Raw genomic sequence first — 19,472 nt, 5'->3', positions numbered from 1 at the left:
AATACTCCATATATGAAAACAGACAAGGTTAGAATTGAATCGATGAGTAGAAAAAGGAGAACATTCCACAACATCTTACTTTCGGGAAACGAATAAAAACTGTTTATTGAGAAATCTGTTGCTCTGATATTATTGTTTTGCATTATAAACTTGTAGTGTATGCTAAGGATTATTATTTGCCACAAAGAAAAAACATTTAAATATTTTATATTTCCGGCTACACAGGAAATTTGTTTGCGGAATATTCTCCCTTTTCCACGCAAGAGATAAATGTGGTAAGAAAGTGTACAAAATATACAGAAAAACCAATGTTATTTCTAAACACATGATTGAAAACCGTCAACTCATTAATACCTGGTATATTTAGTGAAAAACTTATTTAAATTGCAAGTTTTAAGTCAATATTTGTGATATTTTCTACACAAAATTGAATAGTTATTTATAACATCAGTTTAGATGCGATACAAAAAGTAGAAAGTGTATACCCTATAGTACATGCATTTAGAATAAAGTTTGTTTAAACAAAACACCTTTGTATCTACTCATCAACAATGTCCCTACTAGCATCTTCAGAAACTGGCAATTGCATGTTATTATTATAGAAATCTTGATACTTCTCTGGCACGTAATGCTTAACTTCTTCAATGTCTCTGAGCTTCTTTGGATTCACTGGTACTTTGGCCCTGTAAGCAAGGTCTGGTGGAAGCAACATATTCCTGGCTTCTGTTTTGCTCAGTTTAAAAGTCAAATTTTGTATGCCATATTGTACTAATAGGCTTTTATACATCCTTTAGTTTCACTATTGTACACAAGATGTCTATATTGACTAATAGAAAAATTCTCACCTTTTTTCTCAATATCTGTTGTAGTTTTCTTGAAATAGTAAGACCACCAATCCTTAAAGTTAATGATATCAACATTTTTGACACTCCTTACCTCAAACAGTGGAAATGTCTTTTTGGCTGTTTTAATGATGGCTTCATATTGTTTTGGTGTATAAATGCGATCACACCTTTTTATTGCCCTTTTAATAACTGAGAAGTTTCGATCACAGGGCAGAAAGTTGTGGCCCCGGATTGGAAAAGAATGACTAACAATTTTAAATCTAGTTGGTTCCGGTTCTGGCCCCTCACAAGCATCGCTAAATATATGCAGTTCTGTAACTTCATCTGGGATGCTATTAATAAAACTGTAAATGAATGAAGATACCTCATTAGGACCCTTCTTCGCCTCTCCTTCAGTATATGTAAAGAATACTGATTTCTGTCTTCCTATGTCGTGGATATTAAAAACATAAAACCAAAGTTGCCGTAAATAAAATATATTCTGAACAAGAAGGAACAGTAGGGAAAGATTCTGCATATAGTCAAATGTTCTGGCCATGACGTCATTTCTACTTTTACAGATGTCACTGACTTCCTTGAATTTAGGGTAAAATTTGTTTGCCAGCCTTTTATGGACAAGTAATTCTGCTACTACAACTCTTTATGCTAGTTGTAGATTTTATTTTCGTGTTTAAATTTTCACATGTGGGACATACATCTACTTGTGGACGTAGAAATCGGTAACCATAATTTTCCCGAAAATAACATAATACTCATATTTAACAACTGGTTTTAACTCTGGGTATTTTTCTACAAACAGTTCATGCATTGTTTTCACTGTTAAGTCAGATTGTAAATAAGTAATGGGCTGAGAGGTGTAATGTGAAACCTTTGTGGGGAACGAGGCACATGCTCATCTAATTTATTCAAAACTATGCCATATAACGTATTTCCCCGGTTAGTGTGTTTACCTCTCTTATCCTCTGACTAGCAGCGTTCACCCCGCTTCGCTGGGGTCACCCCGGAACGCAATAAACTTTGTTACTTAGATAATTTTTACTTTTTCGCTTTCAAGTGATATGATAAAAACCATAGAAGATTGGAGTAAATGTTAACATTATATCGCCTGTCATTTATGTTAACCCGCCGAGTGACACGGTCATGTGGGTTGCATATAAATACGGTTAGATTTAGCTATGATGAGCTAACAAAGGATTTGTACGTTATGGACACTTGAATGGTCAATTATCTCAAGACACTGGTAATTGAAAATTAAAGTGATATGATAAAAACCATCTAGGGTCCAAATCTTAATAACCCCCCAAAAATGAAAGAAATTGGTTCAGCCGTATTAGCGTGATGAGCTAACAAAGGATTTGTACGTTCTCTTTTATATATATAGATTTGTGATTTGTTTCTACTAGCTTAGTTAAACGTTCAACAGCTTTGTTAGATATTATGGCATGAAGCGCCATGTACGCTTTGCGACACACCTCCATTCTAGTATTATATTTCATTGCAAAATATTTAAAAGGTGAAGTATTACGCTTAGATTCAGTTGTCAAAGGACGATGACGTGGAACATCATGCCGTTCAATTAAGCCTACAAGACACGTATTACGTTCGTTCTTAGGGCGTCCACAGAAAAGAAAATTTATTATGCATCATTTTTCTTCTTCAGTAAACTTTTCCGTACATTTTTTTGCGACTGTTACAATCATTACCTGTGTTACTCTTTCTTCCACTAAATGCCCCTTTCTTGTCACAAACTCTTCTCCGCGTTGTCTAGCTTTTTTTTTTTTTTTTCAGTTTCTTTGATATGGTGGTGTTTATTGCGCTTACCCTTTTTCCTTTTAGGTTCATACATATCGTCCTCTGATGAAGACATTGTTGAGACAGAAATTTACAGAATACTTCAAGGAACTAGAATATTATTTTGCAATGTTCATAATAGGTAGCACTCCGGTGTTAACACGACAACTTTACAGTAGAGACCTGCACGGGCCGGGCCTGACCCGAGGCCCGAAGCCCGGCCCGGCCCGCGGGCCAGGCTTGGGCGGGCCGACTCTGTTATTTCTTTGGGCCGGGCCGGGCTTGGGCGGGCCGACACTGTTATTTCTTTGGGCCGGGCCGGGCTTGGGCTGGCCGACACTGATTTCTCTTCAGGTCGGGCTGGGCTGGAGCCGATCAATTGCAATTCTTTAATAATTATTGACTTTCGTTAAACGATAATTGGAATAAAGCCAAACGTTGAAGAAGTGTGTCCGTGAAAAATGTTACAAACAATGCAATAGCTATTTACAGTTTGTGTTGCTTAGCGGCTCCACTTTCACTATAGAGGATTGCAGGCATTATGCGGTAAATTGAGCTCTGACCTTGACCTTCACTGAACTCAAAATATAACAAGAAGGAGTGGGAATGTTTTGCCTGTCGCTAAACAATATTGCCATCTTCACTTTATGCTAAAAATCAATTAAGTTAGATTTTTGTTACAGGGAATGGAGATTTTGTTCACTCGATGACAGGCAAAGTTCTAGGAGGCAATGGTAACATTCGGGAGGCAAGCGTCAGGTTGTAAACCAGTGTTTAGAAAAGGTTTCTGAGGTTAGGTCAAATTTAGTACTAAATTTTGAGAAAGATTGGGGCTCGAGCTATTTTTTTAAAAAAATTATCGGGCCGGGGTCGGGCCAAAAACTTTTAAAATTTATCGGGCCCGGGCCGGGCTTGGGCCAAGAATTTTAAAAAACTTATCGGGCCGGGCCGGGTTCGGGCCGAAAATCTCCTAAACTTTTCGGGCCCGGGCTGGGCCGGGCCTAGGTACGTTCGGGCTGGATTGGGCTCGGGCCGAAAAATTCGGCCCGTGCAGGTCTCTACTTTACAGTACACAACGTTCTGCGACTGATGTGAAAGCCTACCTGTGACTGGCGCAGCATCTAGTGGTCGATCAGGGAATTACTGGTGTTGCGTGGAAAAAGGAGAATCTTCCAGGAATATTCTCTTTCTTCCACTCAGCGAAAATTTCAAAGCAATATCTAACAATGGGTTATGATAGTAACATTCTCATTTTTACGTTCATTCTATGTATTTACGGATAGAGAACAAAATGGCTATTTCAGTTTGTTTTCGTCATTTTTTGGAATATTCTTCCTTTTCTACTCACCGATTCAATTCTTATTTCGCAATCAAGAGGTTTTGGGTTCGAATCTAATGCCAGATTATTACGACGGATTTCTCGTACGTTTTTCCTCAGTTACACTACACGAATGCTCTGTTACACCTTTATAGGTCATGGCAGACATCCTTTCTCCACTGCTTTTACTTGTTATTTCCCTGGTGTTTGTATTCGGAACTCTGTACATAACTATGCTTTAAAACCCAAAAACTGGTATACCAAGCTGTTTGAGGGGACGTGTTAAGCACAATGCTTGTTATCATTTATTTCTGGTTTTCTAGACCACAGTTTGCTACCTCTTCAGTTTATTTTGGCCCCCTCGTGCCTATATGCTTTGCCATACGCACCTTTGGAACTGGAGTTACGGCTTCAATTCCCATGATAGTTCAAACTGCTTCAAATTCCATGTTAAGATTTATGTCTACGTCTTATACGAGAATGACAGCGGCGAAAGGGACGTTGAACACCAATCAACCACCTACATTGTCTTGCTGGTTAGACCCATAATTGTGTCTGCCCTGGGAATCGAACCCTGGACAACTGCCATTAATATCATACTGAGTACAATTTATGAAAATAGTGTACAGAAACATTAACAACAAAATATTAAAAAGACATGTGAGCTCGTTTATGGCTATCTAGTTACCGTGAGAGTTTTCGGTGCAGGAGACAGATTTGATTTCCGGTGGGAGTTCAGGTTCGGATCCCACGTTAAACTGTATGTCCAAGTCTCAATAACCTAGGTGATGAAAAGGGACGCTGAACTCCAAATTAACCAAAAGAGTAAGGGTAAAACCTAAGTTAGTTAAACTTTTGTTGTGGTAGGTTTTTTTTTTTTTTTTTTTTTTTTTTTTTTTTTTTTAAATTCGATATTAGTATGAGATAAGCAGGACAAACTGATCAGTAACATTTTCCTTCATGGTTTATGGGTGTATGCCAGCACTGAGACAGTTTTTAGATTTCACCCTTGAAGCTAATTTGCAGTTATACCTAGGCAGTAGTGAAAATCCTGTGTTGATCATTTCAACTAATAAAGCAATTTCCCTGAAAATTGTTGAATGAGGCTGGAAAATTTGAAATCCAAGGACGCAAGATTAGGTGAGCAAGAGGATGTGGAGAAACCTCCCAACCAATATTTTCAAACGCAAGAGTTCTGCGCAAACTTTTTTTCATCTCTTGGCGCCACTTTATAGTCGCTGGGTCTATGTCTATTAGTGTGTTAGCTGTACTAGTTCAACATTTCTTAACATTAGCTGACCCGTGTCAGAAGAAGTTAATAAGGTTCTATCGGGTTGACACTGCTGAGGTTCCGAAGCTTTCACAATGCCACCTACGTCGGATCAGAATTTCTTAGTTTGTCATTTTAAAGTAAAATATATTTGCAATAAGCTCTTAAGAAAAACTTGCTAAAATAAGCGTTCGGGTAATTTGACATTAACAAGAATCCCTTAAGCACTTCCTACTTATAACCAACTTGAACTGGATACTTTTACAAGGAAATATTACATTTACTAATGCAATTAAAAGTGTATTAATGTGGGAACTGAGTTTTGGTTAGTAACAAAACTTGTTCGTTTAAACGATATTTCAGTCAAAAAGTCACTCAGTGGGAATGCAATTATTTCAAACTACTTCTCTAAGTATCTTAGTATTGAACTTTATATCATGGGGAGTGTAAGGTGTACAGGTAGTTATTAATAGAAACGTACCTCTTGTAACGAACGGAACAGTGACAAAATATTGGAACGACAAAGTTATCGCGCCTTCCATTAGTCAACGTCTAAAATTAAACTTTCGTATTTCATATATGGTTTTTAAAACTCCACAACAATGGTTCCAATTCTTTACATTTTTGGTTTCCTGCTTTTTTCGTACTTGACAAGGAATAATGCCAAAAACAGGGGGAGGGGAGGGGGGTTAATGGTGTGCTAACGACACAACAACCCTCTTTCGAGACAGGAAGAAAGTATACTAGCGAGAAGTTAAATTTTCACTACCAATTTATCCAAATAGGACGCGTCGCGTCTGTAGCTGTCGCCTTCTACTGCATCTCCTCCCCTTCCTCCCAAAGCCGCCACACACCACCCCATCTTATGTTGACGCTAGTTCCAAAGACGACCAAAATAGTTCCGCTTTGTTTATCCCCCTCCCTCATTCAGGAGACACGACTTCCTGTTGGCAGCGACTGGAATCCGGAAGTGCAGTTGTCCTTCACCTTGTGACTGATGACAGCTGCCTCATTCAAATGGAAAATAATAAATTTCAGAGTGGAAAATGCAACAAAATTAGTTTTTCACCTCTGCTCAAAGAGAAGATTGTGGGTAGGAAAATTAGAAAATAACCAAAAGTATTTCAAACTCTTATAATTTTTCAATTAGGAAGTTTGTTACCCGTTCTTGCAATCAACGTCCAAAAGCTGTACTGTAGTTAGGTGTTCTTAATTTCTCATTCCATATTCGATTGAATCATTGGCACTAACAACAGTAATGAAATCTTGGCATCTTGCGGCCCTAAGCAATTCTGAGAACCTTTAGCCACCCAGTAATGGTGCTTAGTACTTAAATCGTGCCTGCTACGGATGGCCAAATCTGGAATATTTTCTTTCTGGACTCCGGGAAATTAAATTTGAAAATTCTGTATGTCGGAAATATTATGGGGTTCAGAAATGGGTATACAGTATAAAAAAATTCTGGATCATGGTTTGAAACTGCAACCAAATAGTAGCAGTGAACGATGATCTTTATGGGATAAGATACCAGGAAGCGATATCTTGTTAAAAGGCAGTTTTTTTTCCTTGCTTTATCGGGATGAAGGTTTAATAGTTAAATCAGTTTACAATTTATGTATGAGAATTTCTGTTACACAAGAACCCAGCGTGATTTCTCAAGCTGGAAATTGGACTTTTTTATGCTGTCTAGGCTAAAGGAGACGGTGATGAGAGATGAGTGGAATGAAGAAAGTGGGAGGAAACGGGAGAACCCCGAGAAAACCCACGCACACGGTGCTTGTCCACCACAAAGCTCACTTGGTGCTAGCTGGGATCGAACCAAGGACCCCATGCACCAGAGGTGAACGCTTCTAAAAGTATGAGTGAGGTTCGATTATAGTGTTGCATGATATACATATACAAAATCGCTGGTAGAACGAGCAGTGGCGTAGCCAGAGAAACATGGCGAGAATTAGTAATTGCAATGTGGAGCAATTGCAATCTCACATTTTATATGCTAGCTGAAATACCCGTTCTTCGTACGGGAATTGGTTTGTGGGAACTAATTAAATCATCTTTTTCTTTTGATCATTAATGAAAGTAACGTTAAAAATACAGAAAATACTCTGCTTTCGGCACAAATATTGAAACAACTACTACTCAAAATATACTCTTAATCAAATTGAAATGATTTTAAAAACTAGCTTGAAGTAAGTATTATCTACTTTCCAAAAGTGATTTCAAACGTGTCAGACGTTTCGACCCTGGAAACCATGAATTCGACACAAATCTGTTATTTTTGACAATTGATTTTTCATTTCCCCGCCCTACCTACCCTCTGCTGATGGGTATTGGGGCGTCACTGTTTTAGCAACTCCGAAAACTATGGACTCGACATTAATATCGGCCATTTTCAATGATTTTTACATCCCTCTTTCAGGAGTACTAATGGGTGTTGAATTTGGATTTAAACGGCATCGGAAGTGTGTGTTCATCTCAGCACCTCGAAATCTATGGATTCGAAACTAATATCGGCCGTTCTCTATTTTTATACGACTCACCCCTCTTACCCACTAGGTATGTTCTTACTCCCACTAGGTATGTTAAGGAGTCTTACCTTCACTGGGGACTGGACTTGGATTTTAAGGGTATCGAAACTGTCACCAATCAGCTTACTGACACCGAAAAGTATGGATTTCACACTAATATAGTCATTTTCGATTATTTTTACGTCTCCTCCCACTGCCCCTAGGTGTGCTAGAGGGGTCTTATCCCGAAAGTATTCTTTTCCAGACTAAGTAATGTGTGTACCAAGTTCGGTTAAAACTGCTCAAGGCGTTCCAGAGTTAAGCTGGAACACACACACACATCCATTTTATATAATTTTTTGCGAAGCAATTTGCAAAACAAGTAAATTTATTACTAGCGTCAATTACTCGCTTCGCTGGGCTAAAATAAAAAAAAAATGTAATATGTCCCGTTAATCAGTCACTTTTTACTATTACTGAAAAGCTATCTGATATCGGCCATTTTTGATTATCTTATATACATATTTATAATAGCTCCCCCTCCTCTAAGTTGCACCATCAAAGTGAAATGATCCGAATGTCACCCATGTTGAAAACCTGATCGAGATCGGTCGAGTGGTTTAAGCGGTGCGAAGTCACAAATATAGTAACTTTCATTTTTATACAGGGTGTTTCAAAACAACACTGACAACGTTTGGGACGTGATTCCTGACACCAAGACAATAGACCGACCTGGGTGCACAAATGCTTCTTATCGGAGTTACAGACTGCCGAAAACATGACAAAATGAACTTCAAAAGGTCCATAGCTCCAGAACTACGGGACTTACAGAAGTCGGAACAAGACTTCACTTAGGAACTAATATTTACACTATCCAAAAATATATATTTCAGAATCCTAAGATACTAGCAAAACAATTTTTATAGAGGGAGTTTGGCTACAGGCATATAATTTGAAGTACTCACCAACTACCTCTATAAAAATTGTTGCGGAAGTACCGCAGGGTTCTTAAACATGTATGTACACCTGTTACTAAGTAAAGTCTTGACCCGACTACGGTAAGTCCCATAGTATCGGAGCTATGGACCTTTAACTCAAATTCTGGCTTTTTAAAGATAAATATATTTCAGTCAAGCGGCTACAGCATCATTCCTACGAAGACTTATTAGTGTTAGAAAATTTAATACTAACACTATAGGTAAATGTAAATTCAAATTTAACCTGTCGTGGTATTACTTATGGTATAGATAGATTCTAATGAAGGTGTAATGGGACTTTTTCGTTTAATTCAACCTAACAAAAAATCGAAAGAGGTAGCTTCTACGCTGATGTGTAAAACTTATGGGCGAAAGTAAGTTTCGCATGCTGTCATTCCCAGGTGGCATAGATTAGAGAAACTTTGACCATATACAAAGTAATCCTACAATATGATACAAGAAACAAACAAAAAGTGATTAGAACAGTTATACAGAGGCAGTAATTTACAATGAAAGCACTGCGATTTATGAATCATGATGCCTCCCTGACATTACAAAAAGGAGTGGAATGATCCTTAAAACGGTGTGTTATCACCACAGACAGTAATGAATGCTCTGCAACTTACTCCCATACTGCTCGTTAAGGTTTGTAATGTGGAGGTGTAGTATAGAGTTCCATTCCTTCGTCAACGCTGTTGACAATTTCTGGATAGTCCTTGGTCCATCTGAATGTGCTACAAGACTTCTCCCCATAGTATCTCGAACGTGCTCAATATGAAGTCGGGAGAACAGGCAGGCCAATTCATTCGCCGAATATCTAATTCCAAGAGCTCCGCCACCTGCGCTGTTCGATGCGGTCACACATTATCATCTATAAAGGAATTTGGGCCGACTGCATTTATAAACTGTTATAGAACTATATTTTATATTATATGTATAAATTCTTGCGCTATTCAGAAAAATGATTCCTAGTCACGCTTCACCTTCACTTACAGATGGCGAGGAAAAATTATACAAATGATTAGGTAGAGAACAACAACAACAACAAAAAAGAAAAACTTTCAGTGCTTTGTAACATTTTGAAGTACTGTACAATGATTTTTCTTTTTTAAAATTTCCAAAGCAACCAATGGTTACGCTACAGTGATTAACACATTTAGCACAAGTACTGGTACATAAAGACTTGCACCTTCTTGTGTTACATAGCACTTGCAAAACTAGGAATCAGTCATTTTGTTTAAACTTAAAAACAGTACTCACGTGCGAAATAAAACGTCACGCCTTCATGAAGCCACGAAAAAAATCTGCCATCGCAATTAACTTAAGAGTAGTATCTAAGACGCCCTTTTGACTTGATGGCGGAGATGCGGCATGACAGACTTTGGACAGCGAAAGCGTCAGAAATCCGTACTGATCTATGATCAATGCACAGTCTCGTATAATCCACGAGTAGGGTCCGGAATAGGGTCAAGTGTACGCATATTCATCTAGATGGCATCCCAGATGTGCTCGATGGGATTTAGATTTAGGGTCGTCGGGGACCAGGCAAGTATCTTTACATCCGTGGAGTACACATCGAACAAGTTAGCAACAATTCGGGAGCGATAGACTGGAGCATTGTCTTGTAGGTACAGGTTTCCAGTATGCTGGAGGCGAACCAAGGAGTTATCAACCAGCAGGTTTTTGTAACGTTCGCCAGTGAGGTACGTCGTCAGAGGTACCATTTCTTTGCATGTCAACAAGTCACATACGAGGATACCATCACCACCGGCCTGAACTGTACTCTGCTGGTAAGAGGGACCCATTGCATCACATAGTGGTCGACGCAATCGTACCTAGCTATCGATGGTGATCTCTGTCGTCAATGCGTCGTACACCAAGAGTTCACCCAACGGCGATTGTTTTACACGAATCCACATGCTCACAGTACTCTCGATACGACAGCCTTTAGAAAGCTCTTTAGGGACACCTCACTATCTACTCCCGATAGTTACCTAGAAGTATGCCGAGCCAACAATAAACGACAAAACATTCAAGTTTATATACAAGATTATTATACTTCACGTGATTAACTATTTCGAAGTCGTACGAGTATATGAGTCAATAACAGCAGATTAGTGTGATTTAGTTACATATGGCTCTGTTTGTCGTAGTTTAGAACGAACAGATAATTACCACTAGGTAGTTTCGAAGCAAAGAGTCACAAGATAAAAAGATCTTCCGTTCATACCCATTATCATCTAGTCATTACCATGAAAACTGAAATATATAGAACCAGGGGCGGATCCAGGGGGGAGGGAATTTTCTTAATTTTTATATATAAATAAAACCCATCCCAAAGTTTGGAGCCCTTAAAAGTAGCAGTATGACAACCCACCGCCCCCCCAGAAGTCGGTCCTGTATCCGCCCCTGTATAGAACTGAAAGTAACTGAACAACTAGAACATGTCGGCAGGACCACAGATGCGAATTTTGTTAAGACCAACAAGAGAGATTGTGAGCATCATCCTTCAAGGCTCTTTTTGAACCTGTCAATGTGTAAAATTCAGTAACAGGTAAGTAAACTTCAGCAATATTCAGTAACAGAAAGAATGTTATATAACAAACATAGTGACGAAACCACGAGGGTACAATTAGTAACAGGGCGGGATATTAATCATGTTTTGGCCGGGGCTACGCTCCAAGGGTACAGGAAAAAAAAAATATGAAGGAAAAAGTTAATACATGTTGGGATTGTCATTTGAACTGGAAAAGAATATATTTACTGACAATAGACAGGGAACAAACACATAGGACGAAGGGAGAAATGAAAAAATGCAATCTTTGAGTTTTACGTCCCACGCTTATGCCGGTTAGGCTAAAGGAGACTGATGATGAGTAATGAATGAAATGGTGGAATGAAGAAAGTGGAAGGAAACGGAAGAACCCGAGTAAACCCACGCACACGGTGTTTGTCCACCACAAAGTTCACTTGGCGGGGACTGTGATCGAACCCGGGACCCCAAGCACCGGAGGTGAACGCTTTACCACTGAGCCACCGCGGCCTAAGGGGGAAAGGAGTATACAAATTTTGGTGAGCAGGTCAATATGGAATGTAGAGGGTAATAGTTTGGGGTACAAGTTTACAACTTAGCTCTTGTGGAGTTATTCAGAATCATGGATAGAGTATAGAAAATTTAAAAAATAGTGTCATTTGTTTATCATGAGCAAACAGCGTTCAAAACAACGAATCCAGCTAAGAATTCTCTGGTTATCCCACGTCGCTTAGTGAAACATTTTCTCCAGATATACTCGTTATCCCCCACTGCGCCTACACCACGTTGCTATTTCTGAATCTTACTTTTTTTTCTCACTTCATGTTTCTCTTCGTCTCTATGTAACTAGGACGTTTATAAATCTGTGTGTTGTCAGCATGTGTAGGCTACGGCACTTCTTTTGCCTTTCCAGATGCAATGTATCAAACGTTGTAACTTGGAACAGGCGCGCATGCCCTCTCGCTACGACGACGGCAGGAAACTAATAACTTGCAGAAAAAATCTTTTTTAAAAAAAAGAGGGGAAAAAGAATAGTTGGGTTTACGTATATATACATACGTACGTACATACATGTAGACGACTGGAAATAACTGGAAAACATTGAAACCGACGTTTAAGTCGCCTGCGACTGTCTGGGCATTTGCCAGAATACCAAGTTTAAATCTGTTAAAGTACTCGTGAAAATGATATATTGGTCTTTTTTAAATACGATTTCTTATTAGTAAGAAATTATGAGAACAGGGCCTAGTTTATCCTTATTAATTGTAAGAAATTGCATACTTTGAACTAATTACGATTCTTCCATTAAGCTCACCCCAATTTTATTATTATTATTATTATTATTATTTAATTTAGTAACTTAATGACAATTATACTTGCTGACAAGACAAGACTGATTTCTTGTGTCGCGACAGAGCTATTTCAATAGAAAGACTATTCGAGACAACACTACACTTACAGAGCACTTCTTTTTTGAGACGAGACAGCACTAATTTTTTGGAAAACATTACAATGAAACAAAAGCATATGCAGGGGAGGGGTAGGAGTTTAACTGAGGAAGATTGAGATTCGTTTCGTTGCGGAAGACAGAAATACGTATAATCACGTTTGTCCTAAAAGGATATGAATATGTGATTAATCCCCCCCTCCGATTTGATGAAATTCTGCGTACGCCACTGCAAATGAATATGAACAATATGTTAAAAACTGAACCAGGCAGTATCTATGAAAAAATAAGTTTCCAAACATACATACATACATAGATATAGTGGCGGATGCAGGATATGATCAAGGGAGGGGCTAAACCACAGTTTGCCGCTTTATCCAGTGTAAAGCAGGATTGAAGCCCATTTTATCCAGTGTATACCTGAATGTCAATGGGGGGGCTATAGCCCCTATAGCCTCCCCTTGGTACCGCGCCTGTATATTATATATACGAGGATGTAAGACGTCAATGGAGACTTTCATCGATTTTTTCACTAAAAAAAAAAAAAAAAAAAAAAAAAAAATACTTCAGAGCTAGCTGATTAAGAAAAATACCTCCTTTCACTTATACAATGATTCTAACTTGTCGAAATTTGCGATTGAATTCCGGTCTGCTACTCGTACGCTTGAAACAATAACCGCCATGTTTGTACGTCAATATCGACATACTGACTGCGTTGCTCAATAGAGAAACAGTTTAGCGAAAGACAATATGTTTTCAAATGTGTACGACGTTGCTAATTACAACCTTTGGTCAAAAAGAAAATGTTCATTATTAGGCAACCAAATTTATAGACCGTAGGAAGTCTTCAAAATAATAGTTAATGTTAAAATATTTTTGCATATACGATAGGTTCACTTCATTTTTCTATCTTCTTCTTATGTTCTTCATTACATAATTTTCTTTTGCTTTAAGTAAGAGTGAGCTTAGGAAAGAATCCTAAGTTACACTTTACGTTCTTAAGATCATGATACTGCAGCCTGTTACACGCTAAACACAACACAGAATGAGCTGTGGCCATAAGGTATGAAGACGAAGCCTATATAACAATTTGGAGCAGTTATGAAGTGGGAATTTTTAAACCATGAATATACTATATCGCATACGACCATGGAAGAACGGAGTAGGTTTTTTTAACTATAAACTATGTTCAGTACTTTTCTTGACAAACTAGGAAACTGTCTAGTTAGACTACCCAAATGCTACTTACCTTGTTCCACATCTTCCACCATGTTCCGAAAATTGGAACCGGTTTAGGCCCCGGAATACCTTGTTTCTCGAAATATTCGAAAGTCGACGTCAGATATCTGAAAGAAAAATGATCAAAAATTTAGGTTCATGTAAGCCGAAAGTTCTTTAAATTTTATTGCTACAAGCTAAGGGGAAAAAAGCTTCATACAGCTTCAGAAAGCTGTATATGATACAAGAAATAGTTCCTTAGGTAAGCTTGTGACTTCCCTCAAGAACCACTACTGGAAATGATATAAAGGTGATATTCAAACTCAGATTCTTCCTAACTGGAACAAATATTCACCAACAATAGTTTTTAGAACGGACAATATGGGATACAGCGACGACCCCAGTTTAAATTTCTTCGGGGGCAGAAAATTTTTTTATGAGTGTAGCTATTCTTGTAGCTATACTGAAGAGGCTCGAAACTAAGTGTACTTCCACGTAAATTTAACGATGACTCATCCGACCATATCACACGTGCCCTGTGATTCATGGTGCATGTTCGCGCTATCACTCGGGTCGTGATAAAGTATATTGCTCTTTATCAGCGATTTCTTCCGGGCAAGTAATTTTTCTGATTACTTTCTCTTGGCCGATGTGAGTTGTTTACCGTAAGTTTCGTAAGCAATAAAATCATCTTAAGACACTGTTCTCGCGACGCACTCAACACTTGCCTCTTTCGTCACGCTCGCATCACAAAGAGCGCCAACAATTTGCCCTCTTTGGAAATCTATGAGCTCGCTCATTTTACACTATTAACATATGTTCAGTTCACTGCACACTGTCGTTCTACTGCTCGTCACGAAGTACAGAGCTTGCCATATCACGCTACTACCAACAGCTCGGCATTACTCCAAACCTAGGTATCTTATGTGTTTTGAGCTCTAGGTGCTTCTATTATTTTGATAACCATATGTAGATATTTATTATATAACCTGTCGAGTAGGTTTGGCAACTTTCCCGTATTGTACGGGAGCTCCCCCACACACACAAAAAATCTTTATTGAGCCAGGATGGATGGGACTGTCCTGTAATCCAGTCCTCAACGGCGAGATAGTGTTGTGGAGAACAGCCTATACTGTAAGGATTGATCTTACATGATACTCCGCGGACCAGTGAGGACGCCAGCTTTAATATCCTGCGGGGAGCGGAAGGGGGCAGAGAAATTTTACGGGTGGCAGCTACTTTCTGTATACCGAAAAGGGTTCTTTTATATTATTTGACTTCCGTTACAAAACAGCATGTCTGCGAGGCATAGATAGCCATCAGAGTAGCGCCCTCCCCAGTGCCCCCGTCTCTAGCGTCATCACTGCCCCACACTCGTCTAATGCACCAGATTCAAGACTATAAGAAATAGGTTTTAAGCACATTATAACCTTTTCAGGATCAACGGCTCAGGGGCTGAGCCAGCAGTTTAAACCTCCGTAGCTCGGCTCCTAATTACCCTAGAGAGACGATTTAGATTTATCTCTTCAGGAAGGATGAAACTTTCCAACGATGTACATTTTATCCATATCGGGGGTCCTGCAGCGGAATGGCAGAGGGGAAGTTGTATGTTTTAGTTCCCATTCCCATCAGAATTTGGGGGAACATACTAACTGGTGATACCCTGTGTATGGCCATTTGGCTTGCGAGTGAATGGGAAGGTGTTGAATACAGGATGTCTCAAAAGTCCCCTGACATAAGGTAACTTTTATTAGTTATAATAAGATGTAAGAGGGGGAAATATCAAGTTTTCAATATAAAGTGAAATATTTTTTAAAATCGTATGAGCCGTTTGGGCTGTACACTCTTTATGAGCCCAATTGTTAAATGAAAATGCAACATTGGCATTGCCATTTACCTGGACTCACAACATAAGTGAATGAAGTTGATTGAAATGGGGCTGACCATCGACACGTTAGAGTGAAAGACAGTAACTTCATTCACTTATGTTGTGGGTCCAGGTAAATGGCAATGTTTCATTTTCATTTAACAATGGGCACATAAAGAGTGTACAGCCCAAACGGCTGGTCCGATTTAAAAAATTCCTTCACTTTAGATTGAAAACAGCATATTTGGAGACTGTTTCCCCTCTTACGTTTTGTTGCAACTCCGATAACAAAGTTGCCCTATGTTAGGAGGCTTTTGAGACACCCTGTATATATTTCCATGGACCCTGACGTTGGCAATCCTAGCGACGCCTCGAACTGTCACAGAGACATAAAAAATATCTCGTTGAAAAGCTTATAGGACATATTCCAATAAGGTAACTTTTGTGTCTCCCGTATCCAATCCATGAAAGAAGAAATTCAAAAAGTCGGGGGGAAATCCACTTTTTCGAAGTTTGTGGGGTTATGGTAACACTTATTTGTCGTACGCACGGGGGCAGGGGAACAAAAGTTACCTCGTTGGAATCTGTCTCATACGCTATCCAACGAGGTATGGCTTATATCTCTGTGACAATTAGGGCCGTCGCTAGGGCTGCCAACGTCAGGGTAGACCAAAATATTTTGAAAAATATGTACAGGGTGATCTTCGTACGAAACACGTTCGGAATTTTTGCACTTGGTATTGAACTTTCGACCTTCATTTTTTTTACATAATTGTATAAAATGTCTGGCGTACACGTAAAACTTTTTCCTGCGCACAAGTAAGTGTTGCCACCCTTCTCACAAATTTCCAAAAACAAAAAGTCTCATTTAAAGAAAAATTCTTTACGGGTTTGGCACGGGAATAAAAGTTAGCTCGTCGGAATCTGTTCCATAAGCTTTACAATGAAATACGGTTTATGTCATGTCCCTGTGACAATTAGAAAGGGTACTAGGGCTGCCAAAGTAAATGTCTACGATTTTTGTTTTGAAATCCGTGCTGGTCCTGAAAAGGTTAATAGTAGGTCCGGTTCTTCATAACCTTGATGTTGTATAAGTACGTTAAAACGAAAATTTAAATATAATCTGTGGAAATAAAAGTGTTTGAAAGTAATTCATATTACAGTTACTGGAGTTTAGTTCGAACTGGAACTTAGTATTGCTGTGATGTGCGCTCTATGATGCTCCACTGTAGACTACTAAATAAATTAATGCATGGGCTTCATAACGCAATGTATTTGAATTTACAATCTACTTAATATTTATCACAGTCTCACGAAGTTACAACATAGAGAACATGTCTGTTTTACTCATATCTATAATTATACTTGAACAAGCCATACATAGAAATAAGCTCTCAAGTCACAAGTTTGTACAGAAGAATTTAACAAAGAACAGCAGAAAGCATTGCTTCTGTTGACCTTGAAGGATAGCCATAATGCTCTTACAGACTAGACAATGTTCGTTCACTTGAGTGCTAAATGTGGAATGTAAAAAAACAAGGAATGAAATCTGGCAAAGCGTGGGCGTCATGCACAGAGGATATCCTTCGAATTGTAATTGACCTATGAGTCACTCATCCAATCCCAAAACGGAAGAAACAGATGAGGGAGGAGAGAGAGAGAGAGTATTGAATATCGTGTAGCACGTTTTCTCCTCTTGAGAGAAAGGTTTTTGAGAGCCGTGCGAAGTTCCTAATACGAATATGCGTACTGTATATATTGATATCAAAATAATGGTAACAGTTTGCAACAGTAAGTCTGTAGCTATTTGAGAATGCGTTTTCAAGCGGATGTTGCATCGTTTGGCCTAATCCTCGTTTCGCCTAACCAATTATCTGACACACTTATGACAGAGAAAAGATTTATGTCCGCCATTTTAAGCTAAATAAGGATACTCGTTTGGCTTAATCCTCGTTTTGCCTAAAATGGCGGACTATAAAAAATAGTGGAGATAAAACTGGAGGAAAATTAAAAAAAAAAAAAATCCCTACTATGTGAAGAACACAGAAATACAAATTAGTTTTGCCATAACTAATTTGTAATAAGACTATTTGCTATCAGAAAAAAAGTTTCAACAATTGTACAGTCATTTTTCAGTTCCATTTTAAGAATATTAATGCCCTCACAGAGTGTATAGTGGCTGTATTTGAGATGAAAGAAAAACAACAAGTTACACCTGTTAATTTTGTTTAAAGGTGTGATCAAATGGTACTGCTAATCGGTATGTCAAAGGAAATATATCAGGTGGTCCAACTACAATGCACAATGTTAATTATGTGTCACACCGTAACGTCAAGGTTTTTGCCCAACTTAATTTGACATTTCTTTGTTTCAGGGTTTGGCAAATTCAACCATGGAGAGGTACACAATTGAGCAACGTGTGAAGATTATTGAAGCCTTTTACGAAAATGGACGTTCAAATCAAAATGCATTTCGTGCACTTCGTGATGTTCTTGGTCAGCATAATCGACCAAATGTGTCAACAATCGGGAGAATTGTGCGCAAATTTCAGAAAACAGGGTCTGTAGGAATTGCGAAGACAGCTGTGCATGCTCGCCAAGTTCGTTCTGCGGAAAACATTGCTGCTGTTCGCGATAGTGTGGCAGAAGAGCCGTCAACCTCGTCGTGCCCAATAATTGAACATCTCACGATCATCACTGGTGCGAATTTTGAAGAAAGATTTGAATTTACACGCTTACAAGGTTCAATTGACTCAAGAGCTGAAGCCTACTGACCATTTTCAGCGTCGTCAATACGCCGAATGGTTGGTTGAACGGACAAGTGAATGGTGACTTCACAAAGAAAATCATCTTCAGCGACGAGGCACACTTTCACCTCAGTGGATTCGTTAACAAGCAGAATTGCCGCATTTGGGCAAATGAAAATCCACGAGTGATTGTTGAAAACCGATGTATCAACAAAGAGTGACTCTTTGGTGCGGGTTATGGGCTGGCGGCATCATCGGGCCGTACTTTTTTGAAAATTAGGTCGGCCAAGCAGTTACCGTGACTGGTGTTCGCTATCGCGAGATGATAGCGGACTTCTTGTGGCCAGAAATTGAGGATATGGACCTGGACGATATGTGGTTCCAACAGGATGGTGCCACGTGCCACACAGTTAACGAAACATTGGCTCTTTTGCGCGAAAAATTCAATGGCCGTGTAGTCTCACGTCGGGCGATGTTAACTGGCCGCCACGATCATGTGATTTGACACCATTGGACTTTTTTCTGTGGGGATATTTAAAAGAAAAAGTGTACGTCAATAAGCCAAGAACAATTCAAGAGCTAAAGGATGCGATAATTCGGCACATTAATGATATTGAACCTCAATTATGTCTCAGAGTCGTTGAAAATATGGACCATCGGATAGAAGTCTGCCATCGAAGCCGTGGCGAGCATTTGGCCTATATTTTGTTTCACACATAATTGTCATAGATTCTTCTATCATAATAAAAAATATTAAGATTATTCTCTGAAAACTTTGCGTTTTATTTACAATTAACATCGTGCATTGTAGTTGGACCACCCTTTAGTTTGTGTGTTTCTTCTTATGTGGATGCAAAAGTTATTTTATTGTAGGTTTTTCTGATCTTTCAGAAGATTTCATTCCAGTTTCAATACCTTTTTGAAACTGTTAATGCATTATAAGGGATCCTATT

General features: G+C 38.8%; 1 protein-coding gene across 1 annotated transcript in view; it reads right to left on the bottom strand.

Annotated features, from left to right (window-relative positions):
• The window catches only part of LOC145680563 (cytochrome P450 3A16-like), a 148,715-nt gene that overhangs the window by 70,720 nt on the left and 58,523 nt on the right, over positions 1–19,472 (bottom strand). Inside the window, exon 2 of the mRNA XM_081751198.1 lies at positions 13,938–14,034. Within this exon, the coding sequence (XP_081607324.1) occupies positions 13,938–14,034 (97 nt within the window). The remainder of the gene's footprint in view (positions 1–13,937; positions 14,035–19,472) is intronic.

Source organism: Thermobia domestica, chromosome 3 (assembly GCF_964235325.1).
Source record: "Thermobia domestica chromosome 3, izTheDome1.hap1.1, whole genome shotgun sequence".
Lineage (NCBI taxonomy): Eukaryota > Metazoa > Arthropoda > Insecta > Zygentoma > Lepismatidae > Thermobia > Thermobia domestica.
The sequence above is the reverse complement of the archived record's forward strand: the minus strand, read 5'-3'. Positions and strand labels throughout refer to the sequence as shown.